We start from the raw sequence: 26359 nt of genomic DNA on the forward strand, positions 1-26359 counted from the left end.
CCGAGTTGTTCTCCGATGTCCCGATGAGAGAGTTGAGGATTTTCCAGGTGCTTGCGCAAAATCAATTCACGACGTTGCTTTTCGGGTGATACCATTTTTTCCAACTTTCGAAGAACTGACAGCGATAAAAATACAGTATAAGCAACACACTCTAAGCTACTTCTACCCAAATTTTCAAGAGAAAATACCCAATGGGTGATTTTCTACAGCGTTTTTTTATTTCCGTGATGCAATTTGGTGTTGCACACCCTTTATACAACTCATTTATAACGAAAAAACGCAAGAGGTGGGATCTATGTTAGACTGATGCAAAAATTTGATTGAACAGTGCTCAATCGGTTCCAAATCGGGTCCTGATAAGCCTCCCAACATTTAATCTAATTTGGTAAGAAACTGACTTGGGGTTGATGCATATATTATGTAACACTGTAGGGGGGAAGGGGGTCTAAGATTTTGTGACAAGCAATGCATAGGTATAGGAAAAACATCACGATAGGGGGGAGGGGTAAATTTCTCCTCGATTTAGCGTGACATAACTAATGCATGGGCATGGGCATTTGAAGTTTATATGGAAATTACTATGGGAAACCCAAACTTTTTGTTCATTGTCTTCTAGTCTTTTTCCATATTGTACTGTTAACAAGTTCTATCGCTATTCTTATGAGCAATTTTCTCAGCTACAACTTTGCAGAAAATCGTTTTTAAGCCAAGGGTAAAACTAAATATTTATTAATTGATTAAGAGATTTATAATCTTATGGCATGATTAAGGAGCTGTATTGTGGGCAACACTGTATTCCCAACTAACATTTCCGTTCAAGGGATAGAATAGAGTGCCACCTATGCGGCGCAAAAATAACCTAATGAAAAACCGCCATAAGCTGGTCCTTTGTAAACTGAGAAACTTTGCCAATCCTGTGCTAATTATACCCACGGCGTTAGAGGACTTGGCCACACTATTGGCATCGTTGTCCCCTTAACCACAGACAAGGACATTTCTTTCTCAAGAAGCTACACTCGATCAATTGCATCAATTTGAAGTATTTTTCCACAATAGAGACTGAATAAATTTAACATCATTATTTGCACATGAATGACTGCAACTCGATGACAATCATGCTCGCGATCGTGATGCTCTCCCATGCTCTTCGGCCTCCCAAACCCTCCAAAACAAACACGACTGCCACCCTCCCCGCTAGGTGCTACACATACTCAGGAAACATATCGTCGATGGTAGCCGTCTTCAGCAAATTATTGATGATTTCCGTAAAAATCCCTCGCAGATTCTTCTCCAGTCCAGGAATGAGTTCGTTCAGGAAAAGGCGCGAATTTTCATTGATCACCTGATTTCCGACCTGCCCCAGCACGGGATCCCCGTTGAACAGATTATCCAGCTGGAACGTGGCGCTTTCCACCTTCATCCGAATGCCCAACCGATGGAAGCGGGCGTACTCCTTGCCGTCGATTTTCTCCGTATAACCTCGGATTCGAACCGCTAGTCGGGTGTTTGCTGAGTGAAATTAACGATAAGAATAATGAGAGAGATGCCCATCCGCATAATAATGATTAGATCGATTGGCAATTGAACTTTAATCTTGATAGCGTGGCTGGGTTTTGACATCCAGTTAAACTAGTTTCACTGGGATTTTAGATAACATCTCTTACAGCTCATTTGTCTTGTCAATGTGGCATTTTTCATCATTAGTCATGGGAAGTGAAGCATTCGAGTGAGATGTAAATAGCAGATTTGCTTTTTATGATACATGAGAACTTCTTTTGTATTCACTTGTTACAGGTTATTATCATAATGTGTCGGTTCGAAAACTGCAGACGTGTTACATTCCGTGACTTGGTTACATTCCCAGTTAATACGGGTGGTTTCCTATTAATGAGATGATTTCCATTAATGAATGGCGTATCACCTCATTAGCAAATTCAAAGACAATCCACCTAGCAGTGCTATGGAAGTTTTTCTGTATATCTTCAGCTTTATTCAAACTCAAAATTTAAAAAGGTGAGGTCTTTCTAGAAAATCGACAATTTATGATTTTTACATGTTTTTAAAATTACTTTTCTCCTTGAGCGTGTAGTAGTTCTAATGTCCAGAAGGAAATATTTGTTTGTGCCTGAACCATCTATAGATTTGAGTGAAATTAGGGTGGTCTGAAAAGTCAAAAAATGTGAGTTTCCAAAATTGGATCGTTAGGCCGTTTGCAATACTGTTGTATTGTACACTCAGAAAAAAATTTAAACTAATTAGTATAGAATTCACACTAAAACGATATTCGCCTGGTTGACCCTAGGCTGCGTTCAGTTGCCAACAAAACGGGCCTAGTATAAACTTGAAATAAAAGGGGTATAGTATATCTTTTGAATATACATGCGTAGTTTAATGCTGGTTTATCCCAGAACGTTTTCGACGCCCCTATGTTTGTTTTGATTGTCAAAAGGCTCATCAATAGAATAATAACACTGACAGAATGGATATGTGAATTGTTTGAAAGAGTCATTTCTATACGATGCTTTCATAGAGGTAACTCTAAGACTAGAAGGTCCCGAAATAACGTGTTCAACTTTTTGGCTCAGCTCTGGTACTTTCATCGGTCCCAAGCTAATCGATTCACCCCTCGAAACATAGGAAAAACCAATAACCCCTCATTTTATCTGTCAAACTTTCATAGCGAATCAAAACAAACATTGTGTAGTACTAGAATTTCGACTAGAATGGGGTACGTTAATCGTTTACTTGGGACCAATAGGCTAGTCAAGTAGTGAGCCAATTTAAAATCGTTAGTTTCGTATTGATTGTTGATGCTTCCATCCTTTGTAAAATGCCCATTTACATAAACTACTCACATATTCAATCTTTCGACATTCAGTTGATAACACAATTTAAGTTTTTTATTTGCACGGCTGAAAGTCTCTCTGATAAAGTAAAACAGGTTTTAATTTACTTCATTTCACGAAAAATAAATGTCCGACACAACAGTCATCTGTTCCATTTATCCATGATGGTTTACTAAAGAATACACTGGTCAAAATACTCTCGCACAAATCGGGTTTAGTTTAAACTATATAATGAAGATAGTATACTTTTTATACTAAGCTACGTGTTAATCTCGCGAATGAAAAAAATGATTAAATTTAAAACAATCGATGACTACTAATATATCATAGTTATGGACTGTTTCAATTTGAAACTAGAACAGAAACGCACCCGTCACAATAGTGAGTTCCAGCTTTGCAGTTTCATTATTCGAGCACTATTTTGCACCAGATTTGCAACTGCTCGACTATTCTGTTTTATTTCTGAGCGGATTCGAAACTCGAATGGAACTCTGTTTCAAATTTCATGGTGAGCTTCATACAATCAAAGTCACTAGCCCTTATTTACTGCTGTGCCAGATGTAACTGCAAACATAAAAAAAAGAAAAACGACGAGCTTCTAAGGCTGTGAACCATTTGCCGAGTTAAATTTAACTCGTGGCTAGAAGTGACATTTACCAAGTTATTTTCCATGTACGAAAATACAAATGTCGTGCAAAATTTAGCCACGGTTTTCAAAATCTAACTTCTTTCCTGTCAGAAATAACCGTGCTTGGATTGTTTAGGAGGGGCAATTTGTTTTTCTATGATGCATTTAATCTGGGGATGGGAGTACTTCAAAGTGCGTGGTCGATGGTGCTGTACGTCCACCACTGTTTCCCTACTGTTCAATTCAGCTTATTTTATTCATTTTTTGCTCCGGTGGTGGTTCATCTTCTGCAATGCAAACTGCTTTCAGACAGCCAATGAAATTGGTATTTTAATCCCATCGACGATGTCGATGATGGTCGATTCGTCAAATGGTTGCAATAATAACCGAAATGATACATTTCAGGCATAACATTTGATAATGGCACAAAAGCATTTGTAAATTGCTAAGGCCCTTTACACGCGAACCAAAGTACGCCCACGCAAACCAAAACCACTTTCGGAAAGGTGATAGTTGCCCCGATCCGATGATGTTGTTGGTTTGCGTGGGTGTACTTTGGTTCGCGTGTAAAGGGCCTTAGCAAGTTTATTAACAAATGCTTTTGTGCCGTTATCAAATGCTATGCCTGATTTGCTCAAATTTTGTTGCCTTGGTGGTTGGATTCAGCTAAATGACCAATAAGAATCGCATTCTCCTTTCGCATGCACACTGCGTCGACAAGTACAAGGTTCAAACAGCATAGCAGTGAACAAACAGTATATTGCTCTTGATCAATCCAATCTTGATCAATGGTGTTGAGTGCTTGGCACTGATGAAGTCTGCAAGTAGTAGACGGAATACGCGTATCTGTCAAAAGATAAGCAATTATAACGGAATTAAAAGGAAATAAACCAACACACTCAAAGCTCTTCATAAAAGTATATTGCTGTTTTTGTCCTTGCACTTGGCTTGTACTCCAGCAGTGTTGCCAGCCATTGTGCTGGCAATGTCAAAACATACTGCCATAAACTGCTCCCAAGAAATCTGCATCGCTGTCAGGACCTCAGAAATGGTATTGAAGATGGTCGTCGCGTCTTTTTTCAACACCCACAAATGTTTCCGTCGGTCGATCATTATCAATATACCTGATGACACTCGCCAACTGCTCGTAGTGGCCACAATCGCTCGTCTCATCTGCAATGATTACTATTGGTTTTCCTCGCAAGGTTTTCGCAATGTTCCGCAACATTACATTGTGCAACGACGTAATCATGTCATTTTGAATACGGTAACTTGTGTACTGGCAATTTTTGGCACCTTCCACCAAGTGTTTTCCAGCACAGGATCGTAGTTAGCCACCAACTGGGAGACACACTTTCCCAGAATGTTCACGAAGTGGTCGGCAACCTTTGCAAAGTATGCGCACAATATCGATAAAACGTTCCATTATATAGCGATTTTGCAGCCGCTTTGCGTTATACCCCATACAAACTATGGCTTATATTATGTAATATAGGCTGTCTTGCAATGCGAACTCATACATCTAGTTTTCAATGGAAATTCTATATGTGAGTGCTCATTGCAAGACAGTCTATATTACATGATATAAGCCATAGTCTGTGGGGTATTATATGCTGTTGTAGTTACACTTTACTATACTTCAGCAAAAATTGTAATTCATTTTTTTCAAATTTAGACCTAAATGTCAAAGCTAATAGGATCATTAAAAGGGTTTAAAAAATAAGTAACGATTGCAACAAAGTAGAAATTATTTGCAGAATTTTCATGAAATCATCCCCAGAAACCTTTTCTTTTGAAACTGTCCTCAGAATTCAATACCCTTGAGGTTCTTCTCGGAAATGTTCAATAAAGCTAGTCCCTCCATTCACCAGAACTGTGCAATTTTTACATAAGGAATTTTCAATTCAGCTTTCCCCTCCATGCAGCAGATTGTTGCAAATCTTACACCAGAAATTTTCAATAATAAGTTGTCCTCAGGTAATTTTAATAAGAAAATTTCAATTGACCAGAACGATGCAAATTTTCCACCGTTAATGTTCAATGAAAAATTGCTTCTTCAATCTTCTGATTGGTGCAGATTTCCTTTTTCCATTTTCCACCAGAAATTTTCAATATAGGTTGCTTCTCCTATCATCAGAATGTTGCAGGTTTTCCACTTAATAAAGATTACCCCTATTTTCGGATTTTTCATCATAAATCTACAGTAAATCAGCTTCTCTCCAATCATCATAATGGTGCAAATTTTACACCAGGAATTATTATTAAAATTTGTTTCTCTATTCAGCTAAAGGATGCAAAATTAAGACCAAAAATTTTCCGAAAAGCTTGCCCATCTTTTCACCAGAACGGTGCAGATTTTCTACCAGAAATTTTCAATGTAGCTTAATTTTAAATAAAGCTTGTGCCTTCATTTACCATACCAGTGCAAGTTTTCCACCAGAAATATTTTGTTCATTTCATTTATCAGAGCGATGCAAAGTTAACACCAGAAATTTTCAATAAAGCATGCTCCTCCGATCACCAGAACGGTGCACCAGAACTTGTCAATGAAGTTTGTTTCACCATGCACCTTTGTAATGCAATTTTCAGGCTTTGCCTCTTCATGCACCAAAATGGTGCAAATTTTCCACCATAAATTTTCAATGAAGCTTGCATTCATCAGAACGATGCAAATTATGCACCAGAAAAATGAATAAACCTTGCTTCTACATTCACCACAGTGCTGCGAACTTTTCACCAGAAATTTTCAGTTAAATGTGAATAGAGATGATCTAGTCTATGGCTAAAAATCTCTTAAATAAAGATAAAAAAAAAGAAAGTTAAATGTGAACCTCCAAATTTTTAGCGTGATTCAATTTTTCCACCAGAGTTATTCATTTTGATAAGTCCCTCCATGAACAACCACCTTGATGATATTTTTACACCAGAAATATTCAATAAAAAGTTTTTTCTTCGATTTACCACCACGAAGGTAATTTTTTTCAACCTTAAATTTACCATCTTCTTTTAACCCTGCATGAACCAACTTGAAAAAAAAAATTACACCAGAAATTTTTTGTATGCAGTACTGTGGTGCAATTTTTTGACCAAAAAATGTCATTGAAGTTTGTCCCTTCATGCACCTTTGTGGTGCAATTTTCAGGCACCCTCGCAAAGGAATTGACGCAATAAAAGGTTTCCAGTGCCCTTATATTATGAAATGATATTATTTTACCTTCAAATCAAGTTATCTAGAAAGTTATTTTATATCATAATTTTGTAAACGTGGAAATAAAAATCCTCACCTTGCCCCACCCTGTGCACGCCAGTGGTCAAATTGCAACCAAATCAAGACCAACTGAAAAGGCATCAACTCCATTTTGTTAACAAATAACAATTTGTCGCGAACCGAAGTCCACCAACGCAAACCAACAAAATGAACAGTGGTTCAGAGCCTAATCTGACAGATGGCAGATGGCCAGGGAAAAACGAGGTGACGCGTCGAAATCTCATTCTGTTATTGGTCAGAATCGGCAAATTGAACGAGAAAACAAATTTGCTTTACATCATAGAATTTGCAGGTTATTATATTGAAATATTTTTTTCTAAAAACGATTTGCTTTGCAGTTGAAGAAAAGTTAATTTCTAAGTTATTAGGAAAATACTTAAAACTTGGAGTCCGCCAGTTCTGTTTTTTTTTGCAGCATTTTCAGTGCAATGCGATTCCAGTTTTCGATCTATAAGGCTGATTTTTTGACGTAGGACTACGTCTTTGTTTTCTATATGGGATACGTCTATTAACGTCTCTTTAAACTGTTCCCCTACAAGAGGAGAATTTAGTTCATTCGAGACGGTTTCTATATGGGGGTACACTTTGAGAGTACAAAAAATGAGCATGTAACGAAAAGGTCAGGTTTTGAACGCATATGTCTCCAAAGCATTAGTGTGAAATATGTCATGCAATATGCCATTCGACGGGGGCTTACTCCAGCAATTTTGTGGCATATAGTGCAAATAGTTAAACAACTAAGAAATTTAACTAAAATGTGTAGCATTAACATTTCCCATACATTTGCTTACACCATAAGCTGTATTTCCAAACAAAGACATCACATAGTTGGTCCCAAACGAATCAAGCCGTTGCCGCATTTCCTTTCGAACTTCAGACGTGTTCGAAAGGCTCCACAAGCAGCTTGCTGCCAAGGCTGCCTGCAAGAGCGCTCTAGACATAATAGCAGTGATGAAGCCAGACTGTCACTGTTTGGGTACAGTTGCTCATCGTGAGAAAGCATTGTGGGCCACCGTCATCAAGCACATTATCGTCATGTCGAAGCTCACCCAAGCTCAAACTAGCTCACCGTATCCGTAGAGGTCTCAGAATTTTGTTACTTACTACCAATGGAAGAGCGCTATCTATGTGAAAAATAGCCTTGACTTAATGGTTAATTTTGTCAACATCCTAGCGAAGCACAACTCGCATGAAAAAATCTAGAAGTTACCACCACGCGTTGCAACCTGATTGGATAATGCAACTAACCAGTCACGTGTCAGCAGCCACTATATAAGCTTTTGTGATTACATAAGCGTTGGATAGTCCTTACTTCTTTTGAGGGCTATCAGGGCCACCTCAATTTTCAAAGAAAGAGCTAGTTTGGAATATTTTCTAACACAAGAATAATTACACATGAACTGAAAAAGAATCTTATTAGTATTAAACTGAAAATGGACACTGACCAATCATTACACTTCAAAAAAAATTCACGGATGTCATAATAATATCGGGAATTTTAAATAACGTTCGTTCAAAATAGTTAACATATGTTAGCGTAGTCCTACGTTAACTGTTCGTACAACCCCATTGGGCTGTCCCTTGTAGTTTTTTTTTCCAAAAGATTGTGAAGTTCCAGACAGTATCAGTTATGGTTAAAATTGTAAATCGGGTACAGTGTAATTGCAGCTTCTGTTGAAAAGGTTAGATTATATTGAGATCCCAAGGATGACCCCGGTGGAAGTTGTAATAGGGTAAAATTATAGTTTTTCACCAAAACATGCAGATTTATAGCTCTGGAGAGTAGGCTGTGCGTGTGTTTGAACCTGACGTTTGTTTTTTTCCGTGGAGTTTTTTAAATCTATAATCGGCTGCTGATCTGGCCATAAGCAGGCCCACGAAACAATTTCTAGTTCGTCATTCTAGGTCCCTATTATTTGCCGCTGAGAAGCTGTTCCGAAGCCAAGTAGAACCTCCAAGAGGCGACACATCATTAGTTCCATCATTCGTTGTGTCGCAGCGTTGAACCTGACTATTGGCCACGAAAAGGCTTGTCAATGCACAACAAAAATCGACTACATACATCTGAACATTTGTTTATCACAAATCGACGAAAGACACTCCGCGCAACTACCATAAACCGGACTAGTTCATGTTGAACTTCGTCTACAATTTGGACTTCTATATCAACGCATGTCAGGCAGCCTTCAGGTCTGCAACAGAACCCTAGTCGTGACAACTTCAAACTAGGTAATCAGGATTTTCCAGTAATCAAAGAATCACGTGTTAGTCCTTGTTACTTTTTATGACTTGATAATAGTGACAAGACTCGGGTAGTGACCACCGCGTCGTTATGCATTTCTATATAGGGGAATATACGTATTCTCGGCAACCTAAGCAGCGACCATCTTCCTATAGCCTTTTTCTCTAAGCAACGCACAAATATACAGTATTGGTTTGTTTACAATCTTTTGCTGCCAGCTGCTCTAACAATTTCAGTCGAAAGAATTGTCAAAAACTGTTTTGAAATGCTTTTACAAAGCTCCAAAATTCACTACGGGGAGCGACTATTGTGGGCAACGTCTTTTTATTCGGCAACCTTTCTATTTGAGTTGCGTGTTAAACAGCTGTGCTTTCATCGGCAACTCGAAATCAGCAGCGGTTTTGTAGTGCGTGTGTTTCATTTCAAGAAAACCCTGCTAGATTGCTTTTTCTCAGAAGTAAAAATATAATCAAATTGAAGCTGAAAGCCTATAGAATAGTTTGAATGCATTCAGAGAAGCATTTTCTCAAGAAAACCCAGTGAAATTGGCCGTTCAATTTGGGTTGCCTACAATAGTCTGGCATGCCGAAGCCGTCATTTCCCCTAGTATATTTCAAATCAAGAATATTGTTTATGTTCATAGATTTCACATAATCCTTTTCCCTTTGTCCTTTTCTTTTTCCTTTCCCTCTTCTCTTTTCAGAAAGCGAGTAATGGCGCTATAGCCATAAGTCATAAAAGGCTAGGGCAAGAGTTAGTGCTCATGCCCCAATGTCAGAAGAAAAGGGAGCATCACTTAACCTTGCTAGCTTTGATGCTTCCATAGAGCAACCAATCATATAATAACCAAAATCGGAACGTACGTTACGAGATGTCCACGTTTCATCCATTTATTGGATTCTGAAGCATCGTGTTTAAATCTTTGATTTAAACAGACCCGATGTTTTCTGAATCATCTTGCCCCTTAAATGCTGCACAGTAGGCCTGGCCGTTTTAATATGTGTGACGCATCTTCGATGTGAAACATATATCAAATAGACAAGAAAAATGATGTAGGTATATATATATATTTATATATATAATTTTCCAAGATGCTTTCATGAACTGGCTGTGTTGCTGTTAAATTAGATTAGATTAGATTAGAAAACATACAGTTTTATAGCTCTTTTTTTCATGATTTTTTTCTGTAGTCTTGTAATGGATTACAATTAACCACTTCATTCGAGCAGTTAAAATGACGTATACTACCACTCGCCCACGCATGCTAATGCTACCATCAGATAGGGAAATTTTTCCCCTACCTGCTAGTGGTGTTAGCGTATCCGAGCTACCAGGTACGCCAAATCGGCGATCAAATGCATTGTTTACAAAAGCTGATACGTCCCTTTGAAAAAGTTATCGAGATTTTGAGATTTTTTCTTCTAAAACCACGAGAAAAGTAGCCATAATTTGCGCGTTTCATAAAAAAATACAAATTAGTTGGTCCAGTTTTGTGAAATCGCTGGTAGAAAGTCACGCCAAAACTGCTACGCGATTGATTTTCAGTTGCGTTTTGTAATTTTATCCCAGGTAACATAGACAAAAACGTGGTTATTTTCTATAACAAAATTTGACGATTCTGGGACTTCAAAATGTTTAACAAGTATTTGACAGTTTGAGGTCGTTTGTTTAAAATAAAAAAATAGGTTAAATAAGAGTACGAGGTGTGGAAATTTAAGAAATTATTTTTTTAACAGCAAACTTATGGGACTTTTTTTTTAATTCTTTATTAAGGAGATTTTAAGCCTATGGCTAGTTCATCTCCGATCTTATGGGACCTTTTCACTTCTTCCCTCATTATAAAGAAGCCTTCAAATAAACATGACGGATTTGAAGTGGGTCGCCATTAACTAAAGAACTGAACATCCATATTAAAAAACATACCATAAGCGAACGATAACCCAAAAAATAGAACTTTCCAACAAATAGTTTGGATGATACCCGGAACACGTCGTTAAGCAAAATAACCATAACCATTTTATTAGAGATAGCATCATTCCTCAACATCACAGCCTCAATTTGAATCACAAACTCAATCAAATGCAATCGCCTGCTAGTATACTAGCTGCCAATCACGAGCCCCAATGCATTAAAGGTACACGGACGATTAGATCAACTCAAAAGTTAGTTGCATTCGACTCAATTTTATCAAAAGTGGATTTGCTCACAAAGTGAGTAAAATTTTCCGAGATATTCCACACTGAAAACGAATCCTACTCAGAGAGTAAGTCACTTTTACTCATTCGTATGGAAACATTTCTAAAATCCATGGTTACTCATGCGCTTTTAGAAATGTCTCCATATGAATGAGTTAAAGTGACTCACAACTGAGAAAAAGTGACTACCTAATTGAGTTAGTTATGTTTCCAGTGCAAGAAAAACATGAATATGAAGAAAATCGATGAAAATTTCACTCCGTCTAGAAGTATACTGCTAGACTGTGTGAAACCTCTCTGGATTTTTCTCACATCCGAGAAGTTTTTCCTGGAAAATTCAATTCACTGTTGAGCAAATCTACGTCTGGCAAAATTGAGTCGAATTCAACTCACTTTTGAGTCGGTTCTCATCGTCCGCGCATGCACTCTAACATGAGAACAGGTTCCTGCTCTCAGCGCATTGAAGTCATCGCTGTCAGTAAAGATGGATCAACACTAACGCATGACCAAGACCAAATGCACTCAATTCAACTTACTCATCGTTCCGTTGAGATCACCCTTTCCTTGCAAATCGAGCATCAACAATTTCATCTTGAGCGCGTATTTCCCAGTGAAGTTTGATTTCGGGATGTTCACTACAAAGTCGAAGGACAAGTTCATTGGTTTGGATCTGAAAACAAAACAACCGTATTTAAATCATCGATTACGGGGAAAATGCTCTCAGAAAACTCACTGCAACCGTTCCAACTGGAACGCACTGTTCCCGTACACATTGAGCTTTCTGACCACAACCTGAAAGTCCTTGCCCCGTTGCATCTTCATCTGCTCGATGTACAGTGGATCGATCTTCGGCATGGTGAATCCCTCTCCAAAATCACCGGACGCCAGGTTGGGCCGGATGTGATTCACCGCGTCCATAATGCATTGGTCGACATTGGGATCGTTTCGCGAGCATACTTTAATTGTACTGGCTGTGAATAGAGAATGATTATATGTATAAATTCATTGAACCGAAAACAATGCGAAAAATTAAAAACAAGTTTGACCGCACGTTGAACGTCTTTTTATCGACTAGCTTTAGTATGCGTATGACTTTCAATAATTTATATGCTAAATGGTTTTCACAGACTGTTATTATTTTTTTTCATTTGAGAGGTTAATATGGTGCTAGATAACACAAAAAAACGAAATTAATTCAGTTTTGTGTTTGTGTGATGGTCACACAGCCACAAGGCACAGTGGTCCAGAATCCGTATTTAGATGGAATAAATTGTATGTACCTAAATCATTAGTTTTAGGTATATAATGTCTTCAGGAAAGTTTTTTCATTAATTTTGACCAATATTTTTATATGCAAGAAATTAGGGTGGTCCATACAGTTGATGAGTTCCAAATATCAACTTTTCGATCAGCTTATTCGAGATACACCAGTGTAATGTTAGACAAAGATGAAGAACAAGCTATTAAAAAAAACTTTGCTGAAAGAAGCATTTTTTATCTATAATGCTTCATGATTTCTACTGAATTGTACTAAGTAACTTAGGGTGACCCCTAAAAAATCGGTTTTGAACAGTAGCTTTTTAAAAATATATAATTTAGAAGTTTTTCAAATTTTCAGACGCCTTATTTTCCGAAGCATCACAGTTACTATCTCATTTTGTTGAAAAGTTATAAACGATTTTCACTGAAAAATACGTAACGGGTGTCCACTAAAAAATGAGAATGATTTCAATACTTTTCTAACAAAACAAAATGGTTAATGAATTCTTACACCCTCCAGAAAATTGCCACACACTTTATTTCACTGTAATACCCCGTACAGACTATGGCTTACATCATGTAATATAGGCTGTCTTGCAATGAGCAGTCATACATCTAGTTATCACTGGAAATCCTATGTATGACTAAGAGATGAACTAGCCTCAGGCTAAAAATCTCTATAATAAAGAAAAAAAAAAAAAAAAAAAACCTATGTATGACTGCACAAATTGCAAGACAGCCTATATTACATGATATAAGCCATAGTCTGTACGGGGTATAACCGTCTTGTTCAGTATGCTGTCGAAACAGGAAGAACTGCGCACGTGCATTGTACATTCAAACGAATGAGGATCGTGGAAAAAAGTACGCGGTTTGCCAATTTAAGAGCGAAAATGTGTCGGTCCATCGCATACCGTATCCTGGCATCCATGGCAGTAGCCCGGAAAAGAGGTAGCCGTCCAACGAAGATAATGAATAAGAAGATGCTCCGCTCGCTGCACAACATGCTCAACAACAATGATTCGGTAAGCCAACGGGAAGCGGCCAGAAAGTTCCGTTGTTCGAAGTCACACATCTGCGATAGTGTGTAGAAATAAAACCAAATCCCCAGAGTACTCCGACGAGCTAATCCAAACCGTGCGATCGCAATGACCCTGGATGACCCGGAAGTACGGCGGAAAGCCAAAATATACCTTATTTGCCAAAAGACCGGAATCTGACAAAGCTCATGGTATACAAGGATAATTCATGACCAATAATTGAAAAGGCCTCGCTACACCGAACCTCTCGCGAACCGAAACATATATTCGTAAACCTACAACACAATCAGATAGAAGAGAATTCCCCCTACCTGTTCATTTTGTTGGTTTGCGTTGATGGACTACGGTTCGCTTCAAAATGGCCTTACAAGGTTTATTTACAAAATGGAGTTGAGGCCTTTTCAAATGTTGGTCTTGAATTGAAAGGCCAAGGATACCAAGCATCTCACCAACAGGATCAAAAACTGCATCCGGAAAATCGATGTGGCAGCCGTCCAACGGTCATGTTCCTATACTTACTTGATACTTGATGGGCTACGAATCGCCTTGTTGATTCTGCACCGACCGAAGTAGTCTTCTCCACTGGACTCGGTCCTGAACCAATCACTTCCAGTCGCCACGACGTTTAGCGACCTGATGTCCTCCTCAACTGCAAAAAGCTAACGTGTGCGGGGTTTGCTGAATATAATCTTTGCTTGTCGTTCCTTCGGCATCAGCACTACATGCCCAGCCCACCTTAGTCTGCCGTGTTTTAAAAACTTCACTATATCCGTACCGTTATACACTTGGTACAACTCGTGATTCATGCGACGCCGCCAGATGCCATTTTCTTGTTTACCGCCGAGTATAGATCGTACACACTAAGAATTTGTTTTCGTGTTCGGTAAATTTTACCGAAATCAGAATAGCTGAACGATCGGTAAAACTTCGACCTTCATTTTTTTTTTTTTTTTTTTGTTAATTACTTTATTTGTACAGGCTCAATCGAATAAACTTTACAGAGCCGAGTTATCATTTTTGTTATACATTATTGATTATAATGAGAGAGAGAAGGATTAGTATTTTCCATTTAATTCCACTACTTTATTTGCTTATCCTTGACAGATACGCGTATTTCGTCTACAATGTGCAGACTTCTTCAGTGTCTTGTACTAATACTCGACTGTCGAGTATTAGTACAAGACACTGAAGAAGTCTGCACATTGTAGACGAAATACGCGTATCTGTCAAGGATAAGCAAATAAAGTAGTGGAATTAAATGGAAAATACTAATCCTTCTCTCTCTCATTATACAGGTATTCCACTAAGACGCCCACATTCATCAGGATTTATACATTATTGATTTCTTATATATTTAAAGTTAAAGGAGCTGGACCGGATACTCGCGGTTGTCTCGAGGTTAGTGGGGATTTACAATTTTTTTTGGATGGGAAAAGGGAAAGGGAGGTTTGAAATGTGGTTTACGATACAAATATTTAATTAATCCTAAAACATGAACTAATTTCTATTCATCTTGAAAACAAACATAAAAAAACCCACACGTACAAAATACAAACTAAACACAAGGTTAATAAAACTTACAATCTAATGTTAATATTCTTAAAGTAAACATATATGAGTTTCATAAACTCCAGATCGCGTCTAGCCAAAATATCCCGAACTGGAACATTAGGTTGTCTACCTCGAGCCCGAAGGGAATCATAAAAATGTGATCTGACTCCACGATACTCCACACAAGACCAAAGGATGTGATCAGCGTCCTGGTAACCTTGTCCACAATCACAGAGATTGCTGTCCTTCAGCCCAACACGGAACAAGTGAGCGTTTAACGAGTAGTGATTGGACATGAGGTGAGACATCATACGAATGAAGTCTCGACCCACATCCAACCCCTTGAACCAAGAACTCTTCGACACCTTAGGGATGATCGAATATAGCCATCGTCCCAAACTCCCTTCACTCCACTTATTCTGCCAGCTGACGAGTGACTGTTGACGATAAATGAAGAAAAATTCATCGTAGGCGATTTGTCGATCGTAAATATCGCCTTCCATAGCGCCCACCTTAGCAAGTGAGTCAGCCATCTCATTGCCCGGAATCGAGCAATGAGATGGGACCCATGCAAAGGTGATGACAAAAGATCTTAAAGATAAAGCACTTAAAAGCTCTCGTATTTTCATGAGAAAATACGAGGAGTGCTTTACCGGCCTCATAGAGCGAATAGCCTCGACAGAACTGAGACTATCCGTAAAAATAAAATAATGATCTGGTGCAAGTGAGGCGATCGTTTCTAGCGTATAATGTATTGCCGCCAGCTCAGCAACATATACGGAACAAGGAGCTTGAAGCATTCGAGAGGCGCTATGAAATTCGTTAAAAATACCAAAACCAGCGGACGACTCTATTAGTGATCCATCTGTGAAGAACGATCTTGCGGAATCAACTTGGCCAAACTTTGCAGCGTAAATTGACGGAACAATCATGGAACGATGATGTTCTGGGATCCCATGAATCTCCCGCGTCATAGATAAATCAAAACTAACTGAATTGCCGAAGTCGGAGAAGCATACACGATGAGGATTATGCTGTGAAGACCTTCATTTTAAAGGCTATTGAATTTGAAAATAATTTCAAAACATGTTCAACCTTGTTTAAATGATCAAATCTTGTCATTTTAGTGAAGATTTAGTTTCAAAGTAGCTCAAAAGAAATTTAATTGAATTGCATAAATTTTACCGAACAGTTCAGCTGTTCAGATTTCGGTAAAAATTTGCATTATTGCAAACTACGGGACTTCAGCTGGTTACGTAATCCGTAAAAGGCCCTGTTTGCAGCTGCAATACGTATCTTCACCTTGCGGGTAACATCATTATCGTAAGTCACTAGTGTTCCAAGATACACAAATTCTTCCACTACCTCAAATTGTTCACCATCTAACACCACTTCACTACCAAAACCACTATTGCTGCCACGCTGTCTACCGGCTACCAAGTACTTCGTTTTGGTAGAACTTGTCGTAAGCCCAATCCTCGCCGTCTCCGTCTTAAAAGGCACAAAAGCCTGCTCAACGGTCAATGCGGTGCTGTTTACCACTCCGTGGATTGTGTTCCACAGATTGTTGAGGTCCTCGTTCACGCTGATTTCGCTAATCCGCTCATCAAGCTTCTGGCGATACTCTGCAGCAACACCTTCTGCTGACAAGCGATGGATATTGAAACGCATCGATCTCCGGTTCGGATTGGATTTATAACGGTCGACAGTCGCGCTCGAATTTTGCAGACAACAATATAATTATCTAAGCCAATGTTAGGCCCCCTGAAAGTCCTTACATCGATAACATCTGAGAAGTGCCGACCATCCACCAACATGTGATCGATCTGAGTGCAAGTTTCGCCATTTGGATGTCTCCAGGTGCTTTCGGATATTCTTGCGTGCAAAGTAGGTGCTACTGATGGCCATACCTCTAGCAGCAGCGAAGTATATTAGTTTCAGGCCGTTATCATTGGTTACTTAATTACAATTTTCACGGCGTGTTTTGGGCATCTATCATAAGTTTTATCGAGATTGTCATAAAATGTGTCCTTCACGTCATTGGATTTATCGTTAGATGGCGCATAGATGTTGATCAGGCTGTAGTTGAAGAATTTTCCCCGTATCCTTAATACACAGATGCGTCGCTTACCGGTCTCCATCACATAACACGCTTCATCTGCTTCCCGATCACTATGAACCCTACTCCATGTTCTGCCCTATCGCCACCGCTTCGAAAGATATGATATTTGAAGGAAGTGTTGGCAATGGGATCTACCGCCTGGAATTCACGTTCTCCAGATCTAGGGCACCGTACTTCCTGAATAGCAGCTACGCTCACATTGACTTTTTGCAGTTCACGAGCTAAAAGGCTCACTCTTCCAGGTTCATTTAAGGTTCTGACATTCCAAGAACCGAGTTTCCATTCATGGTCCTTATTTCGATGTCATGTTCCTATATCATGACCCGTATACAGTACCCGTTAAATTTTTGGACGGTTCAATTTTGGCAACGAAACTACAAAACTGTTCGTTTTTGGCACGTTACCGTTAGTAGAGTTTTATGCTATTAGTTGCATTTGAAAGAATATTATTTAATGTATCTGGGTGAAAAAAACTGTGAAGGATATTTTCGTTTAACTCATTTAATTCACTTTTTAATAGAGCACATTTTTACTGCACATTGATCTTAACTGAGATAGCACCTTAGAACAAATTTCTAGAACATACTAATCAATATATAAAAAGTTATTCTTGAAAACCTGATTTTTTAGGACTCACCCTAAAAACATGCATGAATCGTGAACCATTGGAGATTGAAAATTGCTTCCATTCAGCAAAGCTACTTCGAATGAGTTGTTCTACAACTTTGTCGAACATTTCTGAGACAAAGTTGTCGGGAAAAAATTATTCATTATAGGGCAAATATACAGGGCAAAAATACAAATATAACATCTAAAAATTCCGTTGTTTAATTTAATAATTTTGGCAACACTGCTCAATTTTCATATTTTCCTTGATTTGTTTTCCGTCGATCTTTTTTTTTTAATCATAGTCACTTTAACACTCTTGGGTCATTCGTGACTTGTCCGGGGGTGAGATTTGAACTCGTGACTTTGGCGTGAGGGGTATGGATGTTATCCACTACGCCGGGGTCGCGCCGTCCGTCGATCTTGTTTTCCGTGCTGAAACCAAATTTTACCCATAAAATGGATATGTGCACATTTTCGCGATTATGGGTATTCTTTACCTATATTTGGGTGAACTGAACTAAGCGTGTAGCGTTACGAAATCACTAATCGCGCTGAAAAGACGCGAACTGAGGCCAATAGACTTAAGAATTTCATAAAGCAAGACTTATGAACGACACATATGAATTTCATGAGCGCGATTTATGAACGATTTTTGTCTACCATAAGGTAAGTCATTCTATTTATCCAACCGCTGATAGACGAATGTGTAGCATCCCAGATAGTAACATAATACATTATCCTCAAGCCTTTATTAGCTTATGCTCTAAGGCTCTAAACTTTCCCACAGTACAGAAATCCTTACATTGACACATTTGACAAAAACCAGACATTCCCACATTCCAAATAAAATGTTCACATACTCCAGACCATTCCGTACGTGGAGTTTTACAATTGATTGTTTTGCAGCACAAGTGCAAAACACCACTTCAAACTAAAATTATTGCTAAAGCATTTTCCCATGTAATACATAATGACGACCCACGTTTTCATCACCTTAAGACAAAACCAAATCCAGATTCCCACACAACAAAACGTAATCTGACTCTGCCTTTTCCAAACCTCATTAAACCCAAGACAAGCAGACATAACTCTTTGAAAAAGTTTTTCTTGAAAACATAGTATCTCAAAACATAGGACCTCAGTAACGACATCTCTCGGCCTTCTCACGGAAAACAAGCTTGCTCGCTAACTCGCAAACAATATTGCATACAAGTTCTAAGAATGTATAGAAACGTCAAAGTGATCCGATGCCAGCGCTGCGACGAGTAGTTCGCGGAACTGATAATATTCAAATCAACCGTTAAATGCGTGAACGAAGATACACAGTGAAGTGTTACGTCTGTTTGTCTGTGATTAAACATTCCCATACACGACTAATAGCCAACCAATATTTATTGCATACGCACCGCTATGTTTGACTAGTTACACGTGCTGGCGCCGGACTCTCTTACTTTGCGTCAAGCGTCTCTCTCTCTCTAGAACAAATAACATTGTAGAGATATTTTACTATGTAGAGTTTAAGTAACTTGTAACCAAAAATATTTCATAATAAACAGAATCGGATAAACCATCAAAGCGTGATTACTTATTTGAATCACGTCCATGTTTTTGCATATAACAAACATTATTTTGCATATTCATATCGATTTCTTGTGGTTTAAATTCAGTGGTTCTTATACCTCGGTGTAAGATCACGGATTTGAGATTAAATTCATGAATATTCGATTTACTCGATCACGTTTATGGGAACTACGTCATGAATTCGAAAGAACTAATAGTTCAGCTTATGGTATTTTTTTGTTCACGAATATCGAAACAGTTTTTTTTTTGCGTTAGCAAACACTCAGATACAATTTGAACTTCGTACATTAAGTAGATCACCAGATTTGGCCCCGAGAAAATGCAAAGTGACAAATCAAATAGTATGAGGAATGGATTCCGTTAATCGCGGTTTTAACTCTAACTTTAATAAGTTTATCACCATTTTGATTTTGTAAAATTAATGCAATCACATTTGTCTGCCTTTTCTCACATCACACCAATGAGCACCAAGTTAACCAGAACGTTTTCCCCTTCCGTTCAGCTGATTAACTACAAGGTCATTTGAACATGATTCTATATTCACTGGTTCTAATTAATTCACTCACAACGGAAATAAGCACCAATAAACTACTTACGTAGTGCGCTGTTCGCTGAATTGATTAGCACCACTAAAATTATCACACTAATCGCGATCACCGATGAATGAATCTGACTCATTTTGAAAACCTCCGCTTTCCGCATCTTTTCACTGTAAAATAGTCTTTACGCGATCTTCTTATACCTATCACTATCACTTTCTTTGGCTCAATCCAAGTAACCAATGCGTTGTTGTCACTTTCTGTTTTCCTCGCCCACTACGATGTGAACGACTTTGTTTTTTGTAATGCCTCGGTAGGTCACTAGCCACGTTATCCACATTAGTCCTGATTTCTGCACTGGTTTGCTGTTAGCGGCTCGTTGCCTACTAAACCCAGTCAAGCCCGAGTGATGAACTATTTATAGGTGGCATTTTTTGTCGTTCTTCCGAGGACGCGTTTGATCTCCAGAATTAGTACACATTGTTTTCGCTTTTGATATGGAAGGCTATTAACCAGATAGACAATAAAACAACCCTCTCTGAATCAGTCACTTGTAAACACCAGGGCAAGGCAATGCAATTAGGTGCAAGGCAATGCAGGTTTGCGTGCTTTTCTTCCTCCCATGTTTTACAATGTCTGCTGATTTTGTTTTGCGGGAAGCTGCTGATACCGGCCAAACAAGACGCTGAATAGATATTTCCGTTAACATCCCTATATAATTTCCTATTACACACACCCGACCGGGGAATGCAAGATTCTCTTAGAAGCGATTCAAACATTACGTCCTTCCTTGAGAGGGGGTAGGAGTACTGCAACTTGTGTCAGTACGTGCAGTAGATTGGGAAAAAATGCTTGAGTAGTGGACGTCTTTTTCGAATCACCCCTCAGGTGCGCAGAATTTTAAATAAATTGCCGCATGTGCAAATTCTGTTATGTAGTCGTGGAAAGACTTTTCAAATAAATAGAATTTATCTTAACAATTGATATGAAGCAAGTAGATTTTTATTCTACATAAAAAAAACTCGTTTTGTGAAGGTTTTATACGAAAGTATCGATCTGGAAAAAGTTGCTTGATCGCTACCGAATGATGTCGATTCAAAAAATCACAAGCCAAAAAAAAGCTTCAATTGAGAAGAAATGTTCTAGAATCCTTAAAAAAAAATGTCCGGTATCTTTGAAAATTTCTTTAAGAATTTTGAAAATCTTTATAAAGATAATCTTATTTTTTTAAGTCTGGGATTTAAAAAAAAATCTTAATGATTTAAAAAAATACTCAAACTCCGAGTTTCAAAAATTTACCAAACTATTCAAAACAACAATTCAGATGGAAGATTGCAAGATAAATTGAAGAAATCTGAAGCTAAATAGAAAAGAGAATTATAGCATTTCAGCGCATTGACCCAAGATGATCCTCGATGGACTACTACCAACCGGTGGAAACTAAAGATTTTAAATTGGCTCACTACTTGACCATCCTATTGGTCCCAAGTACATTTATAAGCGTACCCCATTCTAGTCTAAATTCTAGTACTACACTATGTTTATTTTGATTCGCTATGAAAGTTTGACAGATAAAATGAGGGGTTCGTGGATTTTCCTTTGTTTCGAAGGGTGCATCGATTAGCTTGGGACCGAAGATAGTACCAGAGCTGAGCCAAAAAGTTGAGCACGTTGCTTCGGGACCTTCTTCTCTTAGAGTTACCTCTATGCTATTACACTACTTCATTTCATGAGGACACCAGTCTCCACAATTATTTAGTAGATTAGATTCTAGGGATACATGTGTTTCCAGTATAGCCTGATTGATACAATTAATAATCCAGCGGATCGTGTCGATTGCATCAAGAGGATTCGATCTGTCTTCAACCGAGGCTTCGAACAATGATCGTTATTATCCGGTTGTGTTTATGTTTGACAGTTGCGGATGTTGCTTGTTCTTATTTTTGAAATGTCGATGCATGCTAAGATTACTGTTTATCAGCAATATCACTTTGTATATTTTTAGATCGTCAGCGTAAAGCAGTAGGCTCGATTTCAGCCGAAAGCACAAATCATTCACGAATAATACAAAAATCAGTGGTCCCAGAATGTTTCCTTGTGGGACACGTGACGTGATGGAAAAATCGCGAGAACGAGTACCGTTTGCCCTCCGACCGGATAGGTAAGAGCGCAGCCATTCGGTGATCCAATTACACTGTACACAAACATCATCCTCCGATCGAATGAAACCTCAGACCATTCAAAACAAAAGACCGAAATCGCTTTTTCGAATGATAGCTGCAACCGGATGACGGTTGTTTTGAAATCAGATGATTTTCCTCTCGAACACTGGATGAAACTTGTTATGAGAAGGGATAGGGCCTTCAGTTGAAATGCGTAATGCTCTCTGCAGAATGACTGTCATACTAAATGGAAATGCATATGGTATTGCTTCAGCCCCATAGCGCAAATCATTCAAAACGATGATGTAAATAATTCTATCGAATGTCATTTGTTGATCTGAGCTGACAAACAAGGTGGAAGCATATGGATCGCTATCAGAGCTGTTACGAACATAGGTAAAGGATGAAAACCAATGTTTGGCTAAAAGAAAACCTCCACCACGAAAAATTTTTGTATCCATAATGGAATGGCTTTATGGCTATGCAGTATGGAATTGTAGATAATCAAATTATAAATCTAATTAAAAGCACTTGCATGTCACACTATTCTTAAATGTTTGTCCTCTGAGTGCCATATGTTTTATAGCTAATTTTCAAACGAAAATCATCCTGTATTTGGATGACAGTCATATGGATGTTCATCATCTGACGACGAGTTCAACCATAAGAAAATCATCCGAAATTCGAATGCATATTGTGAAAGGGCTCGAGCAATGCAATAATCATTCGAAGTATGGCGGATGTTTTGGTTCAGTGTAGGAAAGCCCAGATGCTTGAATTTGTCAATTGCGAGGTCATGTGGAACCATATCAAACGCCTTCGAGAAATCAAAGTATATGACATCAACTTGCCGATTCTCGATTTTTGAAGACAGAAAGGACATCAGGTTAGTCGTCGTAGATCGCTTAACAAATCCGATATCAGCGGTCGGGAGGCGACATACAGAGCTTTGTGAACCAATTGTTCGAACACACAGCATAAAATCGAAACAAAAAATAATCGGCAGCGGCGTCAGCAGTGAACCAGCACATTCTCTTAAAAACAACGGCGGTATGTTGTCAGTACCAGGCCCTTTCGAAACGTCTAACTTTTGCAAAGCTAAAAATATTTCGTTCTGGCTCACAACTAGAGGTGGACAGTTCAGATTGTATGCAGGGCAGGTCCTTACACTGTCAGGAGAAAATATCGGCGATGTTGTACTGTGCACATTTTCGAATAATTTGGCAAAAAGATTAGCTAGCTCATGCGGTGAATCAGCAGAGGAATTCTTGAAAGTCATCTCGGCAGGAATACGATTGGATTGCTTGCGGCTATGTATAAACGGCCAAAAGGATGACGGGTCTTGCTTTGCGGTCAGCTCCATTCGTGCGATGTAGCTACGGAATGCAGTAGTCCGACAGTCGTTGTAATCTGTTTTGAGCGAATACAGATTGATCCGGTTCTCAGCAGTCCGAGCATTTTTTTATGGCATCTAGATTTTGACTAGATTAGCTTTGCTACACCAGCATCCCAAGCGCACGGGAAGAAATATTTGCATTGGTACTATTTAAAAAAATATCAATCGGGAATAGTCGACATTTACAAAATAGGAACCACGACAAATATGGTGCCTTCACGGTAGTTGTTAAGTAGAAGCCACTGAAATTCTACTCCTTATCGGGTTGCGTGCTCTCATCGACGACAACGACACAGTAGGTGGTAATGGCTAACCGCAACGCAACATGTCACATTTCAACACAATGTCCGTAGATTAAAATCGGAAGCACATGCATCTTGTGGATGCGTCAATCTACTTCAAAATAAAAGAAGATGGACACACCTGATCAATTACCATGCGAAACTACTCAGCTGACAGTAGTGAATAGTGACAGGTTATTACATTCAGCTGGTGTAAGCACGAAAACAAAGATTGCCATGTTCTGATGACAGGAATAATTCCATTGTTGGTTGTATTATACGTTTCGTTGAAATTTGCTCGTCGCAGCTCTTGGTTTTTGTTGAGAAATTAAAATATTGCTTTGCTCATCAAAGCACTCGTGCCATGCATTTTGCCATTAAAAACAGTATAATACCCCGTTCACATTACAGCCTATATCACGTTATATAGACTGTCTTGCAATGAGCACTCATACATAGGATTCGCATATCATTCGCGATATCAACGAGGGATTCAGAGGAAACTCAAGTCGCACCCGAAGTCATTCTGGAATTACGTAAATGAGCAGCGCAAGGAATCCGGCCTACCTTCTTCAATGGTGTTGAATGGAGCAGTTGCTTCCACTCCTCAGCAGATCTGTCGCTTGTTTTCTGAGAAGTTCGCCAGTGTTTTCACGAATGAGAGATTAACTGACGAACACGTTACCCTAGCAGCTAGTAATGTTCCACTGTACGGTCAAACACTGGGTGCGATGGATGTCAACGTCGAGATGATTTCCACTGCCGCATCACAACTCAAGTCGTCCTTCAATCCAGGACCCGATGGCGTTCCATCCGTATTCCTGAAAAAGCATATGGCCAGCTTGCTGATGCCCGTGCTTCACCTATTTCGTTTGTCCATCTCGAGTGGTACATTTCCATCTTGTTGGAAATTCGCACATATGTTTCCTATCCACAAAAAGGGCAGCAAACGGGATGTGGACAATTATCGTGGAATTACGTCGTTGAGTGCAGTTTCGAAGTTATTCGAGTTAGTTATCATGGAGCCTCTACTCTCTCATTGTAAGCAGTATCTAAGTGGTGATCAACACGGCTTCACTTCCGGTCGTTCTACTTCCACAAATCTGCTGTGTTTGACATCGTATCTTACGGAAAGCATGGCAGAGAGGACTCAAACAGACGTCATATACACCGACTTTTCAGCTGCCTTCGATAAGCTAAACCATGCCATCGCGATTGCCAAGTTGCATAGACTTGGGGTCAGCGGCAACCTCTTGCGATGGTTTCGTTCATATCTCACTGATCGGCAACTGATGGTTGCCATTGGTGACAACCGGTCCAATATATATCAAGCTACGTCAGGAATACCTCAAGGAAGTCACCTGGGACCTTTGATTTTCTTACTCTACTTCAATGACGTGAACTTGGTCATCGAAGGCCCACGACTATCGTATGCAGACGATCTTAAAATCTACCTACGAATCCTCTCGATTGATGACTGTCACTTCCTTCAACGTCAGTTCGAAGTTTGAACCGAATGGTGGTTAACCCCACTAAGTGTTCAGTGATCACTTTTACTCGGAAGAAAGAACCAATCACATTTGAATACAAACTTATCGGCACTGTAATCGACCGTGTGAACCATGTGAAAGATCTGGGTGTTATTCTGGATTCTCAACTTACGTACAAGCAGCACATTGTCGACAAGGCGTCTAGGACATTGGGATTTATCTTCAGGATAGCAAAGAATTTCTCCGATATCTACTGTTTGAAGTCACTGTACTGTTCCTTGGTGCGATCCATTCTGGAATATTGTTCTATGGTCTGGAGTCCAAACTACAACAATGGTGCTGAGAGAGTTGAGTCCGTTCAACGCCGTTTTCTTCGATTCGCTCTGCGGAAGCTACCTTGGAGAGACCCATTTCATCTGCCCAGCTATGAAAGTCGTTGCCATCTGATTGATCTGGAGCCTCTCCGAACTAGAAGAGACACCTCTAGGGCCCTGTTCATTGCGGACACTTTACAAGGTAGAATTGATTGCAGTGCAATCTTGGGGCAAGTCAACATTAACGTCCAACCCCGTGCGCTACGTAACAACGTTATGCTGGGATTGCCACTTCGGCGCACAAACTATGGCATGAACGGTGCAGTAGGTGGGCTGCAACGAGTGTTCAATCAAGTCTCGGGCATCTTCGATTTCCATATGCCTCGACAGCTGCTACGAAGATACTTCTCATCGTTCTTTTCTGGCACAGTTAACCGTGAATGATTGTGTGTTGTATTTATGTATTTTATTCTTAGTTTTTATTTTTTGACTTACCTATATAAGTTACTTAAATCATCATTGGGGCTATACACAGCCTGTTGATGCAGACAAATAAATAAATAAATGAACAGGATGTTCAGTGAAAACTAGATGTATGAGTGCTCATTGCAAGACAGCGTATATCACGTGATATACGCTGTAATGTGAACGGGGTATAATGTTCTTTAGTTTAGTAGTAAATCCTAGTGTTATTTGCAAAAAATTATGGTAAATTCTACACTTCATCATACTTACACGCCAAACAATTTGCATGAACTTCAATTGTAAGGGTGAATTTTTCAAATCCTCTGTATACTTTTCTTATTACAAATGTAATGACAGGTCTTACAATGAC

The 26359-nt window shown here is 39.0% G+C and overlaps 1 protein-coding gene across 1 annotated transcript; it reads right to left on the reverse strand.

The window, feature by feature from the left end:
• Window positions 1-1188: 1188 nt before the first annotated feature.
• LOC135714677 (protein takeout-like) lies at window positions 1189-20243 on the reverse strand. The gene is made up of 4 exons (XM_065238062.1): window positions 19939-20243; window positions 11913-12150; window positions 11716-11849; window positions 1189-1509 (listed from the first exon to the last, which is right to left on the reverse strand). Exons 1-4 carry the CDS (start codon window positions 20042-20044, stop codon window positions 1202-1204), a joined length of 786 nt encoding a protein of 261 aa, XP_065094134.1. The 5' UTR covers window positions 20045-20243; the 3' UTR covers window positions 1189-1201.
• Window positions 20244-26359: the final 6116 nt, after the last annotated feature.

This window comes from Ochlerotatus camptorhynchus, unplaced genomic scaffold (assembly GCF_037179485.1).
Source record: "Ochlerotatus camptorhynchus isolate MF236.1 unplaced genomic scaffold, CSIRO-AGI_Acam_v1.1 ptg000045l, whole genome shotgun sequence".
Taxonomy (NCBI): Eukaryota; Metazoa; Arthropoda; class Insecta; order Diptera; family Culicidae; genus Ochlerotatus; species Ochlerotatus camptorhynchus.

What these genes read in the sequence shown, in the direction of transcription:
- LOC135714677 (XM_065238062.1), bottom strand. Translation starts at nt 20,044, where the DNA reads ATGCGGAAAGCGGAGGTTTTCAAAATGAGTCAGATTCATTCATCGGTG. An exon ending in TTCAGCGAACAGCGCACTAC is followed by an intron (nt 12,151 to 19,938) that starts GTAAGTAGTTTA and finishes CTCTATTCACAG; the next exon opens with CCAGTACAATTAAAGTATGC. An exon ending in TTCCAGTTGGAACGGTTGCA is followed by an intron (nt 11,850 to 11,912) that starts GTGAGTTTTCTG and finishes TTTTGTTTTCAG; the next exon opens with ATCCAAACCAATGAACTTGT.